The sequence below is a fragment of the Phascolarctos cinereus genome, unplaced genomic scaffold (genome assembly GCF_003287225.1).
Source record: "Phascolarctos cinereus isolate Bilbo 61053 unplaced genomic scaffold, phaCin_HiC Scaffold_2;HRSCAF=192, whole genome shotgun sequence".
Classification (NCBI taxonomy): Eukaryota; Metazoa; Chordata; class Mammalia; order Diprotodontia; family Phascolarctidae; genus Phascolarctos; species Phascolarctos cinereus.
The window spans coordinates 367074914-367095426 of record NW_027555625.1 but is presented as its reverse complement, the minus strand read 5'-3'; the positions used below and the strand labels follow the sequence as shown (position 1 = coordinate 367095426).

The 20513-nt window shown below is 37.7% G+C and overlaps 1 protein-coding gene across 1 annotated transcript in view; it reads left to right on the top strand.

Annotated features, from left to right (window-relative positions):
- Positions 1-12791, top strand: part of AK7 (adenylate kinase 7) — a 119938-nt gene extending 107147 nt beyond the window's left edge. Inside the window, exons 16-18 of the mRNA XM_021007319.2 lie at positions 830-1050; positions 11338-11496; positions 11883-12791. Of these exons, the coding sequence (XP_020862978.1) occupies positions 830-1050; positions 11338-11496; positions 11883-11921 (419 nt within the window). The 3' untranslated portion in view covers positions 11922-12791. The remainder of the gene's footprint in view (positions 1-829; positions 1051-11337; positions 11497-11882) is intronic.
- The last annotated feature ends 7722 nt before the right edge of the window (positions 12792-20513 follow it).

The following is a 20513-nucleotide window of genomic DNA, read 5'->3' as shown; positions in this document are numbered from 1 at the left end:
ATAGAGTACTGGCCCTGAAGTCAGGAAGACCCGAGTTCAAATCCAGCCTCAGACCAAACACTGGACACTTATTAGCTGTTTGACCCTGGGCAAGTCACTTAACTGCAATTGCTTAAAAAAAAATAATTATAAATAAATAATTTTGTAAAATCTTGAAGACTTGTAAATCATTTTAATTATTGCTGAACAATGGAAACCCAACGGTTTTATGTAGCTGGTATGACTTAAAAATGATTATTCAAGGGGCGCTAGGTGGTGCAGTGGATAGAGCTTCAGCCCTGGAGTCAGGAGGACCTGAGTTCAAATGTGACATCAGATACATAATATTTCCTAGCTATGTGACTCTGGGCAAGTCACTTAACCCCAACTGCCTCATTAAAAAAAAAAGATTATTCAAAATTCAGAAAGCCTTTCTTAATGTTTCACATTTAAAGATACTTTTTTAAATATTAAAAAAAAGTTATAGCAACTAGAATTACAAGTTAGAAGTTACTTATTTTCACAAATACTGACTTAGCAAATATGGACTAAATATAGGCAATATTAACAAATTTATATGACATTTTAGGATTTAAGAAGTCTTTTACTGACAACAACCCTCTGAGGCAGGTCATTCAGTTATTCCTCCCCTACAGAAAAGGACATGGAGGGAGAAATGAAGTGACATACCTTGGGCCATGAAAGAGTAAATGTTTCAGGAGCCAGGAAATGAGTAAAGAAGACCGGCCTTCTATACTACACTGCCAAAAGCAGAGCAACACTTGAGTGTGCATATAATATGCAGGAATGTGATTTCACCCATGGTCTTTCTTTCCTCTAAAATTTAAAGATGTGGGAAAACTTGACCATCCTCAGAATAAGCTTGCCATTGGGAAGATGATCAAAGATATTGGAAAGCCTCGAAACTATGGCTTAACAGATGAAGAAAAAGCAGAAGAAGAGCATAAAGCTGCAGAAGAATGCCTAGCAAAGGAGGCTGCAGAGGAGGCAGAGCGGGAGCACAGGGAGGCTATTGAAACAGCAGAAAAGATAGCACGTTGGGAGGAGTGGGTAAGTTGCTTTATTTTCTTTAATAGATACTTTAAAAAAAAATCACTGTTGGGACAGCTAGCTGGCGCAGTGGATAGAGCACCAGCCCTGGATTCAGAAGGACCTGAGTTCAAATCAGGCCTCAGACACATAGCACACACTAACTGTGTGACTCTGGGCAAGTCACTTAACCCCATTGCCTAACCAAAAAAAAAACCTCACTGTCACTTCTCCATAGGTGTCCTTCTCTTTCTAGCTTTCCCTCCCCACTCCATATAGTCTCTAAATATGAGAAAATTTGTTTTGTTGCTTGTGCTTTCTTTGGCAACTGTATTTATTTAACTTTCTTTCATGGGGTATTTGGAAATGAAATAATCTTCTCACATTTTTAAAATCTTTTAAAAAAATTTATTTAGTGTTTTATTTTTCTTCAGTTACATGCAAAAACATTTTTCAGCATTCATTCTCAAAACTTTGAGTTCCAAATTCTCTCTCTTCCTCCCTCCCTACCCAGCCTCATTGAGAAGGCAAACAATTCAATATAAGCTATACATGTGTAGTCAGCGGGCAGCTAAGTGGTGCAGTGGGTAGAGAGCACTAGCACTACAGTCAGGAGGACCTGAGCTCAAATCCGGTCTCAGACACTTGACACTTACTAGCTGTGTGACCCTGGGCAAGTCACTTAACCCCATTGCCTAGCCAAAAACAAAAACAAAAAAAAGCATGTATAGTCAGGCAAAACACTTCAGTAATAGTCAATCACATTTTTTTAAAGAAATGCTTCAAATGTCCCTTTTTTATACAATATCTCTCTTTTTTTTTCCATCGATAGGTTCATATTTTCAATATATGTCATTTTGGATTACATCTTGAGTTCCTTTGCTTTTCAGAATACATTTTTCCATTATGTTCTGTAGTTTCTGGAGAGTGAATAGTCTTATGTGATTAAAATTTCCTTTTCTTTACATTTGAAGGTTTTTCTCCTGGTGGCTTTACAGAATTTGTGGTTTATCATTAGAGTAGTTAAATTTAACCACTATGTGTCTTGGGTTTATCATTTTAGTGTAAGGTACTTTATTCCTATCCTTTTTAGTCATTTTATCATAAATGAATGCTATGCTGGTTGGAGTTTTCTGCATCTATTAATCTAACCAATTTTGTTAATTGTAGTATTCATATGATACACTAAATTTATAATTTTTCCAAAGTCAAATCATTTCAACATTGGTGCTCACTGAGACCTGGCTTCCTCCTGATGATATTGCTTCTCTTAGCCACCCTTCCTCGCACTGGCAACGCTTTCTCTCATATCCTCCTGACTCCCTAGTTCTGGTGGTGGAGTCCGGATACTCCTCGATTGCCATTTACAATCGCCAGACTCTCTTGCCTTCAGCATCCTCCTTTCAGGTTCATGCTATCCATATTTACCATCCAATATAGATCTTAATGGTTTTTAGCAGACAAATGCCCTCACACAAGGGAGCTTCAACAAACACTGACGTTCTCTCAAATACCCTGGCAGCTAGATGGCACAGTGGATAGAGTGCAGGTCCTGCAGTCAGGAGGACCTGAGTTCAAATTTTGTCTCAGATACTTACTAGCTATGTGACCCTGGAGAAGTCACTTAACCCTGGAGAAAAAGAGCTGGAGAAGGAAATGGCAAACCATTCCACTCTAGTTTTTTTGCCAAGAAGACCCCAAATGGGGTCACAGAGAATCTGACACAACTAAAACGATTCAACAACAACAGATATCCTTCCCAGCTTAGGTATCCCAGTTTTCCATTTTGTTCCCAGTTCTCTAGTTTACTTAATTCTACTTTAGCCATACATAGAGATGGACTAGAGGCAGATATACCGTCAACTTGCCTTCACCTGAAAATACTCTACTTCCGTGTTCATGAATTCTAAAGTTTCTTCATCTGATTGTAATCTTACTATCATTCTACCTTTCCTGATGCTTTGTGACATCCAACCTGATTTCCTGTTCACTATTACCTCTGGTCTCTCTACCCTCCAGCATGTTCTCAGCCTATAATCCCTGCACTGAGTAACAAAAAAGCATAGTAAAGCAAAATAGCTTTTCCCATACCTGCGAATGTATGTCTCATTCTTTTTTTTTTTACTTTCATTTTTAAAAACTTTCAATTCCAAATTCTCTTCCTCTTTCCAGCCCCTTCCCCATCCATCGAGAAGGCAAACAATATAATACCCATTATATATGTAAAGGTATACAAAATATTATTTTGGGAAGATTTTATTTCTATTTTTGCCAACAGTTTAACATTGGAATTAATTGTTCTTTGAAAGTTTGATAAAATTCACTTGTAAATATATGTGGTCCTGGGTTTATTTTTTCTTTGAGAGCTCATTTATGGTTTATTTATCCTATTTCTTTTTTTGAGATTGGGTTATATAAATTCTCTATTTCTGGTTCTAATAATCTGAGAAGTTTGTATTTTTATAAATATTCATTTTAGATTAATGTATTTAACTTTTCAGCTTTGTTATGTAACCTGGCAAAAAAAATTTCCTTTATTTCCTCTTCATTTATTTTCCTTTTTCCTTTTATATTTTGGCAATTTGATTTTCTTTTCTTTTTAAAAATCAGATTTACTAGCCTTCAATTCTATTAGTTGTAAAATTTTAATTTTTTTTGTTTTTTTGTTTTTATTTATTAATTTTGTGTATCAATTCGATGGGAGGTAGGCAGTTTGAGTGAGAGGCAAGAGAGATTGAAGGATCTCTAGTTCTGCTATGAGGAGTTGAAGAAATTACGTAGCTCCTACCAGAGTGAGAGAGATACCATGACTATTCAAGTTTGCCACGAAGGGTGATTTTACTATTTCCTTCCCATCTTACTTCTTGTCTTCTTTCTGTCCCCATTCCATAGACAGAGAGTTCTTGTTCCAAAACTTCAGTTAGAAGGGTTAAAATTTCATTTGTAATATATATTTAATTAGATAGAAAAACACCTAGATAAAATTTAATTATCGTTGTTCTGATCTATGTGTTTCATCATTTCTGAATAAAGTACTATGAAAAGAAACAGGACAAGGGGCAGCTAGGTGGTACACTGGATAGAGCACTGGCCCTGGAATCAGGAGGACCTGAGTTCAAATCTGGCCTCAGACACATAACACTTTACTAGCCATGTGATTCTGGGCAAGTCACTTAACCCCAATTGCCTCACAAAAAAAAAAAAACCTGGACTGTTTCAGGGCAGCTAGATGGTACAGTGGATAGAGCACCAGTCCTGGATTCAGAAGGACCTGAGTTCAAATCCAGCCTCAGACACATAACACTAGCTGTGTGACCGTGGGCAAGTCACTTAACCTCCATTGCCCAACCAAAAACGAAAAAACAAAAACAAAAAAAAGAAAGAAAAGAAATAGGACAAACTATATAGATTAATGTGAAAAAGACAGAGACTTAGACCTTCTGTTTAAATCATGGATTTTATCTCAGTTGGGATCTCAGAAGAGCGAACATTTCTAATTGTATATGTGATAAACTTTTCCAAAGTAGAGAAAGATCAAGTAGTGTAACTGTGTCATGGGACTTGGCTACAGAATTGATTTCCCCATTGTCCCCTTCCATGCATGTTCATAGAGCTCTTTCTGCTGGGGTAGAGCTGAGGGAGAAGAGAATGGCTGAAAAAAAAACAACACCATAGCAAGATTCCAAGGATGTGGGATAAACAAGAAGTAGTTAGCTTTCCTTTTCACTTTGTACAACCAGTCCACATGGATACCTAAGCACTTCATTGACATTTAACCCTCTTCCAATTGCTCAAATGCATTATTTACCTTTCTAGGCTTCTCTTGAATCTTGTGTTTACACTTCAAAGTTTCTACTCAGCTCTTGTCTTTTCATCAGGTATGCTTTAATTTCTCTGTTCCATTCAAGTTTCCTTTGTTTTCCTTTTTCTTGCATGTTGTTATTCTTGATTATAAACCTTTATTTTTGGCCTGTTGGAATATTGTTTTCCAGGACTTCCTGTCATTTTAAGTAGAAGCTACCAATTCTTGTGAGACCCTGAGTTCCTTGGTACTTGAAATCTTTCTTTCTGGCTGCTTTTTTTGCCATGACATTCCTAGTGTTTCCAGTTAGGAATTTCTTTTAGGAGGTAATCAATGGATTATTTTTTTCTATTTTCATTTTGCTATCTGGTCTTTCTAGATCTGGCTACTTTTCTTTTATAACATCTTGAAATATGACATCTAGTTTTGTTTTGTTTTGTTTAAACTTCAGGGAGTCCAGTGATTTTTATAATTCTCTCTGACCTGTTTTCCAGGTCAGTTGTTTTTGTTAGAAGATATCATGTGTGTCCTGCTAATTTTTCAATCTCTTGACTTTGTTCTAATATTTCTTGTTGTCTCATGGAATCATTGAGTTGTTTTCTGTGTTCTGTTTTTCAGCAAGTTCACTATTTTGAGTAAAGTTTTCCACCTTGTGCCCTAGCTAGTCTCCTAATTTTCCCCGTAAGAGTCCTAGTTTCGATTCTAATTTCACTTGTTAATTCTTGCTCCATTTCCTCCAGACACTCTTGTAATCCTTGAGACCAACCTAGGCTCTGCTTGCACTTGTGGAGTTATTCGCTTTTCTGGGTTGACCTCTGGGGCTTCTCTCAAGTCATAGATTTTCTTTATTATTTTCTTTGGTATTTTTTTTTCTATTTGCTTGTATTTCTAACTTCAGTTTAGGGATTAGGATTTTGTGCTATGGCCAGGTTCTGTACCCACCTATATTCTTGGATTGGGTGGGCTACCCCCCTGTTTGATTCTTTTCTCTCTAAAGTCTTGGTGCTCCTGTTGCTAAAGTTGTGAATGGTTCTAGACTCTCCCTTCTTCCCCAAACTCTGGTTTTTGTTTCAATTTCACGATGACCTAATGTAGGTACTGGCCTCAGCCTGTCTTTTTTGTCCTTCTACTTGCACAATCCCCAGTAGATGGTAGTTCCATCTCCTGCTGTGACCCTGGCAGGGCTCAATGAAATATATTGAAGATTGCAATGGTTTCAGGCCTCCTACGGGGTCCCCTGTCCCATGTGCCTTGTCTTCAAATGGGTTCTTTCTCTTGCTGTGACTTTGTATTCCTATGCAGTGAGCTCTGGGGATTGGTCTATCCTTTGCACCTGCTTCAGTTGGCCAGAGTAAAGATCTCACTGGCACTTGGCCCTACTTAGCAAACTGTATGCTGGCTTCCAGTCCGTTGGAATATCTCCGCTTAGTGCCCTTTGGCTTCAAACTGCAGTTATCCAGAGCTCCTGCTAGCTTCTTAGTCTGATAAAATATCCTCAGTCCAAGTGGTCGAGTGGTCCTTGTTTATTGGTGTTTGTGTTGACTTTCCCCCTTTCCTAACATGACCCTTCTCTGTGTAGCCTCAGGCTTATGGCCATCTTTTTGTATAGTTTTAGACCAGGGGTGGGGAACCTGTGGCCTTCTAGGTCCTCAAGTGCAGCCCTTTGACTGAATCTAAACTTCAGTCAAAGAGCCACACTTCTAGTAAAGTTTGGATTCAGTCAGAGGGCTGTACTTGAGCAACTAGAGGGCCGCACGTGGCCTTGAGGCCACAGGTTCCCCACCCCTGGTCTAGACTCAGTGGAGTCCTACCGATATTTCTCTTTGGTCTTCTTGATCATTTTTTAATCTTCTGTCCTTTTAGATCTTTGCTGGAGTCTACGTAGGAGGGCTGAGCATCTCAACAACCTCTCATATTCCTATCTTAACTATAAATCTTTTATATTGTCAGTTTTTATAAAGGTATGATGTAGTGCTAAAAAAAAAAAGTATATTCCTTAACATACCCATTCAATAATTACCAAAGGACATATTTAATTTTTATATGTAGTGCTAATCCTTAATTTTTTTCTTGATTTTCTTTCTGTCATATTTGTCTAAACCGGAAGAAGATAGTTTTAGAAAAACCTAGGAAAACTTGTATGAACTGAGGTAAATGACTGAATCAAGAGAACCATTTAATATAGTAACAACACTATGTAGAATTTTAACATTGGAAAGACTCTCAGCAGCTATCTATCCCAACCCATACTCAACAAAGATCCTCAATGATCATGCTCTGTAAGTAGTTATTTGGTAGCTTCTTTTTAAAGACCTCCAGGGAGGGGGATCATAGAAATTCATTCCACTTTTGGATAGTTCTAATTATAGGTAAGATTTTCTTTATATCGAGCCTAAATTTGCCTCTTCGTGATTTCTACTCCTTATTTCTGGTTCTTCTTTTGGGGGCCAACTAGGATAAGTGTAATCTTTTTTCTTCATAACAGCTCTTCGAAAATTTGAAGGCAGCTATCATTTTTTTACCCCTGAGTCTGGCCTTCCTCATTTTAGAGAAGAAATGGATGCTTTCAATGATTTGCCTGATGTCAAATAACTACTCTGGGATTTGAGAACCTATTACAAAGAATTATTGTCTGTTCAATCAATTTTAAGTGAAATTTTTATTTTTTAAATCAATAAAAATCAGTTTTCTTTCCTTGTGCTTCTCCTCTCTCCCTGCTGAGAAAGAAAGAAAAATAAAACCCATTATAAACATATACAGCCAAGCAAAACAAATGCCCCCATTGGCCATGTCAAAAAAAAAAATGTCTCTGCATTCTTGAGTCCATCACCTCACTGCCAGGAATTTGGTAGCTTGCTTCATCATGCGTTCTCTGGAATTGTGATTGGTCATTGCTTTTATTAGAGTTCTAAAATCTTTCAGAGTTATCCTTGCAATAATATTATTGTTATATAATTTGTTCTCCCAGTTCTGCTCACTTCACTGTGTTTCAATTTTTTTAAACTATCCCCTTCATCATTTGTTATAGTACACTAGTATTCTATCACATTTATGTACTATCACTTGTTTAACTGTTCTCCAATTGATGGGTAGCCCCTCAGTTTTAAATTCTTTGCCACCTAACAAAGAGTCCCTATAAATATTTTTGTAGTATGGATCCTTTTCTTCTTTTATCTCTTTGAGGTACGGACCTAATATTAGTATCACTGTATTGATGGCTATGCATGGTTTAATACTTTTCGGGTATAGTTTCAAATTGCCTTCCAGATTGGCTAGAACAGTTCACGCTTCCACCAAACTGCATTTTTCAGCATTTTCCTTTTTTTTTTGGTCAACTTTGTCAATCTTATGGGTGTGAGGTAGAACCTTGCAGTTGTTTTAATTTGCATTTTCTAATTATTAGTGATTTAAAGCATGATTTCCTATGACTGTTATTGATAGCTTGGATTTCTTTCTTTAATAGTGCCTGTTCATATCTTTTGGCCACATCAATTGGGGAATGACTTTTGTTCCTGTAAATTCAAATCAGTTCCCTATATTAATCAGGTATTTATTGAGTGTCTGTTCAATACTCTTAAATGTTGTGAAGGAAATGTTATATAGGAGATACTTAAAATAGATCAATCAACAAATATTTATTAAATGCCTGCTAGGTCTAAGAGAGTGTGCTGTAGTGGACAGCATGCTGCATACTGAGTCAGAAAACTGATGTTTGAATCATTGCTATGTTAACTTGTATACATGCTACTCTTGGGAATCTTCTTAGCTTGGGGTTCAAAGCTCTTCACAATATTGCTTCTGAGCCCCCACAATTGTGTTTCTTTTATGAACCAACAAGAGGTCACATTAGCTCAGAGCAAAAGACAATTAAACAGGATAGCAAAATAAGTCATAAGAAAGACTCCCCATACACACAAATGCACACTCTCCTATAGGTTACAATCCCACTGTTGGGAGAAAGGACAAATTCAGGGAACATTGTGAGCAAGAAATATGCATAAAAGAGAAATATGCATCAAAAGGGGGATGTACATAAAGGGACACACATAATAAAGAACAAAAGTGGCCCTGGATCAGAAGTTATATGTAACCAAGTCTTACTCTTAAAGTAGCATCTCTTCTGGAGTACTTCTCTTCCTCAAGTGTTGCTACTTGCTTCTCCAACAGAATTGAAAATATGTACTGGTGATATCATCAGGTGATGACCTACTATCCAAAGTTAAGGTTTTCTGATGATTTCTTTTCTCTGTCGTCTCTGCTACTGCTCCTTTTTGTCATTTGTGGGCCTTCAGCTTTTAATTGTCTTTTGCCTTGTGTGGTATAGCAGATAGATTGGGAGTCATCTATCCACTCATAGCATCAGAGCACTTAAACGCTCTCTTTTGAGCTTTCTATCTTATACTGCTACACGAAGGGTTCATTCAGATTCTTTGACTCAATGTGAAAAAATTCCTTCCAATATCTTTTTTTTTTTTACTCCCATGTATCTCTTACCGTCTCTTACCAGGAACAAGACTGAAAGGGGCTAGATGGAGCTATTAACCTTTGTCCTACTTGCCTGTAGGTAATAATGTCACTTTTCTCCATATGCTTAATTCCTAGGGTTTTTGAGTATGATGCAGCACTATATTCTGAGTCCTCTCCTCTCTACTTGATCTTATCAGCTTAACGGGTTCACTTTCCATCTTTATGTAGGTGACTCCTAGTCAGGGGTGTGGGGGGGGGGGGGGGTGTGTGTGTGTATCCATGTAGGTATAGATGTACACATGCAGACATAGATAACCCTATTCACTCTCCTGAATGCTGTCCCTGTATTGCTAGTGCCCTGTACATCTCCAACTGATGTCCTTTAGGCATATCAGTTTCTATGTTCAAAACAGAGTTTATTGTCTAGCCTCTCAAACCCTTCCCTCTTCCTGACTTCTTTATTTCTGTTGAAGGCACCTCCATCCTTCCAGCCACTCAGGTTTGCAACTTCAGACCCTTCCCTTTTCCTCAGCCATCAGTTGCCAAGTATTCTCATTTCTACCTGCACAACATCTCTCACATGTGACAACCTCTCTTCATTCACATAGCCGTCACTCTAGTTCAGGCCCTTATTATCTCCTTTCACCTAGATATTACTGTAGCCCCTTAGTTGGTCTCCCAGCCCAAAGTGATATTCCTATAGCGAAGCTCTCACTATGTCACTCTCCTTTTCAAGAAGTTCCAATAATTCCCTCTTGCCTCTAGGATCGAATATAGTCTACTCTGTTTGGCATTTAAAGCCTTTCACAACCAGGCTCCAGCCTACCTTTCCAGGCTTATTATTCCTCTTCACACAGACTGCATTTTGTCCAGAGTGGTCTGTTTGTTGTTCACCAACGCACAGTGTTCCATGTTATATCTCCACGCCTTAACAGAGGCTATCACCCAAGCCTGATAGAATATGCTCTTCCTAAAGTCAGGGGCTTTTTCATTTTTGTCTTTCTATCCCCACAGGTCTACTACACAATAGGAATTCAACAAATGCTTGCTGATTGATAGGTTATAGCTGGGTTGTGTTGAGCTACTCCACAGGCTTAATGACACGTTATAAAAGTATACTGTGGATATACTGAGCATAGTCTTTGAACCAAAAATTGGCATGTGTAGTCTGACAAAAGATTTGTCATTATTATTATAAACTCATAGATAAGTCAATCAACTTTGAAGTTTGTATTGTCCCAGAAAATCTGGGATACATGATCATTGTAACTGTGACCCAGTATAAAATTAAAGTGAAATAGCTGCTTTGCATGATGACAATGGTAAATGGAGGAAAAGAAGTGAAGGATCAATTGGGACAATTGGCATTAGAATTAAAGGAGTCTGTGCAGTGTGGGGTCACCCACACAAGGTAGATAATTTCCATTGTTCATTACAGAAGATACTAGCAGACGTTGACAAAATGCATTAAGGGAAGGGTTATTGATCCTCACAATCACTCTTTGAGGTATGTGCTGTAATTATCCTCATTTTATAGATCAGGAAACTGAGGCAAGAGATGATAAGTGCTTTTTGCAAGGTCACACAGATAATAAGTAACCAAGCTACGTTTTGAAACTAGGTCATTGATTCCAGATAACGATGTTTTTTTCTTCTCTTCCACATGACAAGCAAGTGTTTTAAGGCCAGATTTGAACCTCAGGCTTCCTGACTTCAAGTCCAGTATTCTGTTCAGTATGTCATCCTGCCTTGGGGAAAATCTCAAGTAGGAACAGGATGGGAAGAAGGAAATGCTGCTCCTAAGAAGAGATATGAACCACCTTCTCTCTCTGCTCTGCCACCCCAACCCTACCCAGTGTATGTGTGTTTCTGCGTGTGTGTGTGTGTGTGTGTGTGTGTGTGTGTGTGTGTGTGTGTTGGTACACAGTATGAACCATATGCCAGAGTCTCCCACAACCTGCAAGGTCTAAAAGGATAATTTGTATTCTTTGGTATTTGATACTTCATTGATTTTTTTTCCTCAAATATTCTATTTGCAGAATAAACGACTAGAGGAAGTAAAAAGAGAAGAAAGAGAATTACTTGAGGCACAATCTGTTCCACTTAGAAACTATTTAATGACAAACGTGATGCCAACACTCATGCGAGGCCTGAATGAATGTTGTAAGGTCAGGCCAGATGATCCAGTCGATTTTCTGGTAAGGAAAAAGTTAGCTTTTTTTAAAAAAAATTACACCATCTTGAAAATAGATGTTAGAAAAAGGATCTCTGAGTTCATTTCCATTATAGACTGAGATCTCCAATCCATGTCTTTCTTGTCAGTCTATATCCATGCCTTTCCCTAAATCCTCCATAGAGCATGTAGCTCACACACTGGAGGTGTCTTGATTGAAAACAAAGAAGCTCAATTAATTAATGTGTAGAAATGTTTATCGTTTGGTTTAGAGCCTTAAATATGTTTACAACTTATACAGAACCTTAACATAATTTTGTCATAAAATTCCTAGCCATTAACTGTACAAAAACATATCTAATAAGAAATGTTTTTAAAATGGCTAATGTTTTCTTTTTATTTCAATTATAGGCAGAATATCTCTTCAAGAACAACCCTGAAATGGATTGAAGTGGAAAATATCTCATGTTTTTAAAGAATTAGAAAGAAATTTAACATAGAAATCTGAAAAATAGCTTTAAAATTTTTTTTTGGTATTTAGGGCAAACATTAATTTTATTTCTCTGCAAATAAATGTTCTGTTAGTAAAACCATTATTCTAAGCCACATGATAATGAGTGACTTTTTCTTTGGCCTAGGTCTGTAATTTCATCAGTATAGGGAACTCCTCATGAGGAAATTTCCTCCACCAATGCAGATCAACAGCTGTTCTGAACTGTATAGTATCAGAAAGTTGCCTGGGGAACTGAAATATTAAGCGAGATGTTAACTCATATAACCAGTTTGTATCAGAAGCAACACATAAACCCAGGTCTTTCCTACCCCAAGGCCAGCTCTCTATCAGGCTTTGTCTTCATGAATGAGTACTATATGCAAAGTAGAATTTGGAGGGGATGTGGACCACAGGCCAGCTACAGGGAGCTCACATAGCAAAATATAGATTCCCACAGCTTGTCAATTTTGTCCTTAGACTATCACTAAATATTTTACACATCAACGATTACAGATAGTATTTATTTACAGTATGAGGAAAAACCAAATTAGTTTTAACTCGGGTAGGTGAACTAATGGGTTTCTCTGTTTGGGTTTTTTAATGACCCAATTTAATGACATTAAATGTTCATTTTTAAATGATGACTAATACTTTTAACTCATAATAAATCAAACATAATTAGCCTCCACTAGGAAATTTTTGTATACTGCAGTAAATACAGGGTAAAAATTCTAACATATATACATGAAATAACTGTAAACTTCTCAGGGGAAATGTTCATGTAATAGTATATATGATTTGAATAAAGCACTTATGATAAATTGAAATTTGTTCCATGTGTAAGGGGGGTTGTACCTCAGAGAGCATGTGTGGAGATGGGCTTGCCAGGACTACCCCATTAAGGGTTTGCTTTGTTGCTCTGGCCATTTCTGGGGAAGCATGTGCTTCTAAAGGATTTATTTCTTAGGAGTAACACAACAAATCTTGGGTAGACCCTTGGTGCCTCCCCTACAGTGGCTAAAGAGGGAGGAGGCTGCACGAAAGCTGCATTAGAACTTTAGAAAGGGAGATGCTAGACCACAAATCAACTAAAATTGTAAGTGAGAAAAAGATCCTGATTCTATTCTTTAGAGATCAGGCTTCCCAAGAACTGAACCTGGTTCATTTAAATGGGTACAAAACTGAGAGGATCCCTTTGCAGAATGGAAGAGGGCCTAGCTCCCTGCCTCCTTTGAACCCAATAGTGGTTCTTATTGTTATACCCAGGAAGCTCACCTGGAATCTGAAGGTCCAACTCCTATAAATTTCATTGCTTAATTCTTTTGGGGAGCCCCTTCTGTGTTCCAGGCTCATCTGAGTTTGCTTTCTTTTTGAGTTACCTCCTTCTGTTCTACCATGGGTTGAGAATTGGATTTCAATCTGGATTACCCCATAAGTTGGCTGAAACACAGGGGAGAAATGTCAGATACTCTATTTGTTGCAGGAACCCAGAAGAATTTTTAAGAGGAAGGGGTGACTTCCAATTGACTCCAGATCCCTAATCCCTATAGAAAGATCTCATGTGTTCTATTCTGGTATTGTTCCCCTCTGAGAAGGGAAGGTGAACATTTCCTTTTCCTTTTTCAAAAAAACTGATTTACTTGTTAATTATTTTAATTTAATTTTCTTTTCTTCCTCTCCCTTCATAAGTATAAAAAAGCAGGGATGAGGAAGGAGTTATCTTTTCCACCCTGGTAGCATGGTGGCTGCTTTCTTGTGGCAGATAGTACAGGAGTTCTACAAGGTGTATTGAGCCCAGGACTGGAGGTCCCTGGCTTCCTTTTCCAGTTTGCGTTTTCTTTCCTGAGCATTCAACTGCAATCTAAAGATGGATATGACTGGCCTCTGAGACAACCTTGTAAGTTCTAATGGTCCAGTCTGTTGCACGACAGGTGGTATCTCCTATAGGCACTATGGCCCTTCTTGATAACACTGTAACATCTGACATTATCACATTAAAAAAAATCTTTATAAAGTGTCATTTGCTTGTTGAATTTACTTGCATTTGGGGGTGATTATGATCCTCATACCCATTATGCTATGCCTCAGCTGTCCCATCTGTAAAATGAGGGGGCTCGACTTGATGACCCTTCCAGCTCTAATTTATGGTCCTGTTATAACTCAATGAAAGCTGTGGAAGGCTTGGGCCCTCCATAAAGCCTGTAAATTTGGTAGTGTTTAAGGAACGAACTGCACCTTTTGGGATTCTTGAGTGCAAGACAAGGTGGGGAAAAAGGTGAGGGCACCTGAAAGGACAATGCTTGGGCCTGTCTAGGGTCCCAGAGAATTTTCCACAAGTGGGCATAGGAACATTTGCACTGCAGTCCATTTACTGGGGATAGCAAATAGTTTATGGAGGAAAAACTGTAGTAAGGGTTATATCCCCTAATACAGAAAGAGAATGGGCCTATACGGGTCATCCCATGAAGTATATACTAGAGTTCCCCTGGAAACTTTCAGGGACTCTACAGATATGTGCAACTAAAAACTAAAAAAGATTTGGCTTTGAGATGATGAACAATCTCTTTAGTGGCAGCTAAACACAAGAGCCAATTATAAAACTGCTAATATGCCTGACGAACAATAGATTGGGGAAAAATAGATTCCAAAAGTGTTAGATTAAATTAATATATATATTCATTTCAGATTATAGAACTCAGTATATATTTGCATATTACATATATAGGAGAGCGAGAATTTATAGTCTACTCTGTACAATAACCCAAAGCATTCTACTATAGAAATTAATTTGCCAGTTGTTAAATCCAAATATGAACATTAACATTATGAACATTGAAATAAGTACAAAATAGTATTGAAAACAAGTTTCTAATTTTTCTTTCATGAGCTCCAATGTATTTTTAATATATATTTTTAAAATTTTAAACTAAACATGAAAAAAGAACATTTCTACATGCACATCGGAACACAAAAAGAATATTGCACATGAAAACTGTGAATCTCTGTTTCATATTGCTTTTTCAAAGTATTGTATATAATAAATGTCACATATTACTTTTAAAACCTTCTTGATTGTCTGTGCTTCCTTCTGAACTTCCTTCTAGTTTCTTCTGTTCACTTAAAAAGATGTTTCTGTGGCCTTCTTTTTTGGCATCGGTATTGCTAATCCTGCTTCTCTAACAAATTTAAGCATTGTTAAGCAAAATGAAACCACACAGTGGCTATGTCCAAACAAGCATGTTTCTTTCTGTACCTGTATACATAAATTCCAATTTAGAATGTCATAATAAGTTAACATTGGTGTTTTCTGAGCAAAAAGGTTTATTGATTATGGTTAATTTGCTGTAGTGGTTGAAAAAAAATGTTTTCAGATTTAAACTCAATGTCTAACTCCAAACTGAAATCTTGAAGAACTACCTACATAGTGAGCACATGATGTCTATCTCCAAATATTTGAAAGTTTGTCCCAGGGAAGAAGGTCTAGATTTATTCTACTTGGCCCCATAAGATAGAACCAAGACCAACTGGAAGTTAGAGAAAGACAGATTCCTGCTCAATGAAAAGAATTTCCCAACAGTCAGAGCTACCTAAAAATTCAGTGGAATACTTCATAGGATGCTAAGTTCTCTGTCACAAAAAAGTCTTGAAGTAGGAGATGTTTTTTTTCTTTCAAGGGAGAAAACTTAATTTTGGGGGTCAGTGGTTTGGTTGATTCCCACTCTGAAGATTTCTCTGCTAAGGATTCCTGAGAGTTTTTTTCCCCCTGGTAGGGGTAGTTTTTGTTAGGGGAGCATGTGAAGAAGTCTCTGTTCACAGATCATACTGTTTTAAAAACTATTGCTTGTTCATAGATCATACTGTTTAAAAAACATCATTTCATCAAACCATTCCTCATCCCAAACTAACCTCATTTCCTTTTTTGACAAGATTACTAAACCAGTATTCTGTACATATAATTTACTTAGATTTTAGAAAAGTACTTGAGAAAATACCTCATGCTATTCTTGTGGAAGATGGAAAGATATGCATTAGAAGATAAGATAGATGGATTCAGAACTGGTTGGAGGGTCAGACTTAAGTTTTTGTTAATGATTCAATGTCACCATTGCTGGAGATCTCCAGGAATCTGTGCTAAATTCTACATTATTTCATATTTTTATCATTGACTTGGATAAAAGGCATAGATACTATGCTTATTTTCAGACACAAAGTTGACAAGGATAGCCAACATACTGCATAATGGTCACGATCTAAAAGTTTCTTGACAAGCTAAAGCATGAAATTTAATAGGGATATAAATCCTTGCACTGGGGTTCAAAAATTCAACTTCACAAGTATAAGGTGGGATAAGCATGGTTAATCAGCAGTTCTGAAAAAAGGTCTGGGGGTTTTGGTGGACTGCAAGATCAGTATGAGTCAGCAGTGTGATGTAGCAGCCAAAAAAGCTGATTTGGACTTGGGCTGCATTAAGAGGATATAGCTATTAGGAATGGAGAGGTGATAACCACCCCACCCCCCATACAATTGTCACACCTCATCTGGAGTACTGTGTTCAATTCTGGACACCATGGCTTAAGAAAGATATTGATAGAGAGTGTCCAGAGGAGGGCAACCAGAATGATGAGGGAAATCCAAGTAATTTTCCAAGTTATCAAATATGTGGATTAATTGTTTTACCCCTAAGTTGAGTCTATGACATAGGAAGATTGATTGATAGTACTGGGCAGAGAAGAATCAGTGGGGCAAATGATAGCTATCTTCAAGCATTTGAAAAGCTTCTGGGCTTCTAGGCAGCTAGATGGTGCAGTAGATAGAGCACTGGGCCTGGAAACAGGAAATCTTGAGTTCAAATTTGGCCTCAGACATTTACTAGCTGTGTGACCCTAGGCAAGTCACTTAACTGCTATTTGCCTCGGTTTCCTCAACTGCAAAATGGGGATAATAATAGTATGTACCTTTCAGGGGCGTTGTGTGGATTAAATGAAGTATTTGGAAAGCTTATAGCATATTAATAAATGTTTATTTCCTTCCTTCTCGTGGAGAACAGGGATACCACCTATTTTGTTTGACTCCAGAGCACAGAAACAATAGATGAAAGATAGAAACAGTAGAATTTCCTAATGATTAGAGCTATCCAAAAATGGATTGGCTTGCCTCAAGAGGTAGTGGGTTCTCTCTTCTTGGAGATCTTCAAGCAGTGGCATCCCAGAACCTACTGAGGATGCCAGGCAACAGGAAAACTTAATACCTTCTTCCCTTTGCCTAGGCTGCTGGACTGCTCAGGCCTTGGATGAGTTGGGATTCAACAATTCCATTAGTTCTCGTAAGACAGAGAAGCAACAGGCCTTACTGCCTGCCCTGCCTCTCCATCCTGTAAATCCACAGGCACTGTCATATGATCTACTTATATAACCTAAGAACTTCAGGCTTTGCCATCTTCTTATCACTGAGCCCTTGGGACTTCTGGGCCTTTCCATGTGCCCTGAAGCTGAACTTTCTTCTACACGTTGTTTCTTTGAATTAGAATGTGAGGTCCTTAAGAGCAAGGACCATATTTCTTTTTTTAATAAGTTTTTGTTGAAGTCTTTTGGTTTTCGTATTACTATAGTTCCCCCCCCCAGTATCCCTCACCCTCTCCTTCCCCAAGAGCCATCCTACAAAGCAAATATTTTTTTTCTAAATACAAATAAAAGAAAAAGAAAAATCAGCCTGATTAATACATCAAAAAAAGTCTGAAATATGTACAATGTGCAACACTTGTGGACTTCCCATCTCTACAAAGGGGTGGTTTGGGTACTTCTTCTCATGGCTTGTCTTGCTTTTTCTATTTGCATTCATAGTACATAATAAATGCTTAATAAGTTTTTTTCATTCATTTATTCATGTCTCTCCACTATTCAAGAAGCTTCAGTGGCTCCCTATTGCCTCTTAAAAAATACAAATTTTTCTGTTAGATATTGCAAGTTTCTTATAATCTGGTTTTAGTTGTATGTCTAGACTGACTCACACTATTCCCCATCATGCATTCCATAGTCCAGCCCAAATGACTTACTTCCCATTATAGACACAATATTACATCTTCTGAGTCTGAACCTGTGCACCAGCTGCCCCATGCCTGGAATGCTCTATCACCTTAGCCTCTTAGAATCCCTAGCTCCCTTTAAGATTTATCTCAAATGCTACCTCATACAGGAACCCCTTCTTAACATCTTACTGTATTGATTATTTTAATTATTAATTAATTATTAAGCTCTTACTATTTGCCAGGTACTGTGCAAGTCACTGGGGATACAAAGAATGAAGCTGTCCTTACTCTTAAGGAGCTCATGTTCTTATGAGACAACAAATACATTCATAATTATATACAGAATAAATTTAGAGTAAATAAAAATCAATACAAAGTATTTAAAGAGTAGGTAGTTTGGGAGGGAGGACAGTAGCAGCTAGGGGATCAGGAAAGGCTCCCCATGGAAGATGACTGAGTTGCATCTTAAAAGAAAGGAAAGATTTTATGAGTCACAGGTGAGGAGGGTGTATATTCCAGGTATGAGGAATGGCCAATGAAAAGGCATGGAGACAGGGGATAGAGTGTCACGTGTGAAGAAAAAGAGAGAGTCGGTTTGTCTTGTTTACAGAGTGCAGGACTCCCCCTCCCCCCCACTCAGCCCCCTAATTGTGCTCTTTCCCTCCCAGCTTATTTTGTATTTACCCAGTAGTTTCTGGGGTGGCTGGGTGGTGCAAAGGATAGAGTCCTGGTCTTTTTTCCCTGGCCTCAGACACTAGCTGTGTGACCGTGGGCAGGTAACTTAACCCTGTTTGCCTCAGTTTCCTCACCTGTAAAATGAGCTGGAGAAGGAAATGGCAAACCACTCCACTCTAGTGTCTTTGCCAAGAAAACCCCAAATGGGGTCATGAGGAGCCAGACATGATTGAAAAAAGACTGAAAAAGTAGATAGCTTGTATTTATTTATGTATAATGAGAATAATCAGCTCTGTTTCCCCTCCTGCATTTATTGTAGCTAGAGCAAATCCTATAGACCATGCATAGAGCTCAGCTGACCATCCCGGGTCCCTTCTGATGTTTGTGGCTCAGGACTGAAGGGTCTACACTTCAAGATAGTGTAGCAATCCCTTTATAGTTCCCACTAAGTGGGAGAGATGACTTCTACTCTTCATCTCTTCTTTCCCTCTATAGAAATGTGGCATAAAAGTCTCTCTAGGACTTTCTGTGAAGGCAGAGTGAAATTCCTCTCCCCATACCCCTTGGCATCTAACAGTGTCTTTTTTCCCCCCTACATAGCTGTATGAGCATGTGCTTGTCTAGATAAGCCTGAATTCAGATTTTAAAGATCTGGCTACCTCATCTACTTTGTGTTTTTTTTTTGCATGAGCATTTATGATTGAACAAATGATTCATTTATGGATGTTTCCAGTCTTAGAGGCATCATGAGTTCGAGAAAGCTGCCATGGAAACTGGCCATGTTCCTCAGTAGGTGCTGGTTATGTTGTGGGAGGTCCTTCCCATAGTTACTACAATATTTATAGAAGATAACCACTAACAGGAGGATGTGCCCAAGCCCAAATCTGGCTTAGTTTAGACACTTTAGAGTCAAGGTGAAGGTGAAATGTGTATTAGATAGTCTGACTACATGGGCCATATTTTAATGATCAACTTCTGGGGAGAGTATAATAGTAGGTATACTGTATCATGTTTTAAGACTTTATAAATGTATGCTCATGAGTCTTTCGTACTTTAAGCATTTCTTTGGTAAGGAAGACATAATGAGCTATTCAACATGATATAATGAATACTTTTCTAATCCTTTTTTGGAGGAAACTTAGACATGAGCCAACCATACTTTTTTTTTTAATGTGGTGTCCCCATCAGCTGCACATATCCAAAATTTTAAAAATATATTGTTTATTTTGTTAAGTATTTTCCAATTACATGTAAAATATTTTTAACATTTGTTTTTTAAAATTTTGAGTTCCAAATTCTTTCCCTCACTAGTCCTCCACCCCTTGAGAAGACATGTGAAGTCGTGCAAACTATGTTTCCATATTAACCATGTTGCAAAAGAAAACACGCATACATACACACATACACAAACACAAAGAAAAATAAAGTAAGCAGTGTATGCTTCAATCTTCACTCAGAGTTCATCATTTCTCTCTCTTGAGGTAGACAGAATTTTTCATTATGGATCCTTTGGAATTGTCTTGGATCATTATCTTGATCAGAATAGCTAAGTCTTTCATAGTTGATTATCCTTACAATGTTGCTGTTGCTATATACAATGTTCTTCCATTTCTCTTCACTTCACTTTGTATAAGTTCATATAAGTTTTCCCAAGTTTTTCTGAAACCACCCTGCTTATCATTTCTTATAACACAATAGTATTCCATCACAGCCATATGCCACCATTTGTTTAGTCATTCCCCAATTAATGAGCATCCCTTTAATTTCCAATTCTTTGCCACCACAAAAAAAAGCTGCTATAAATATTTTTTGTACAAATAGGTCTTCCCTGCCCCCCCCTTTTTTTTAT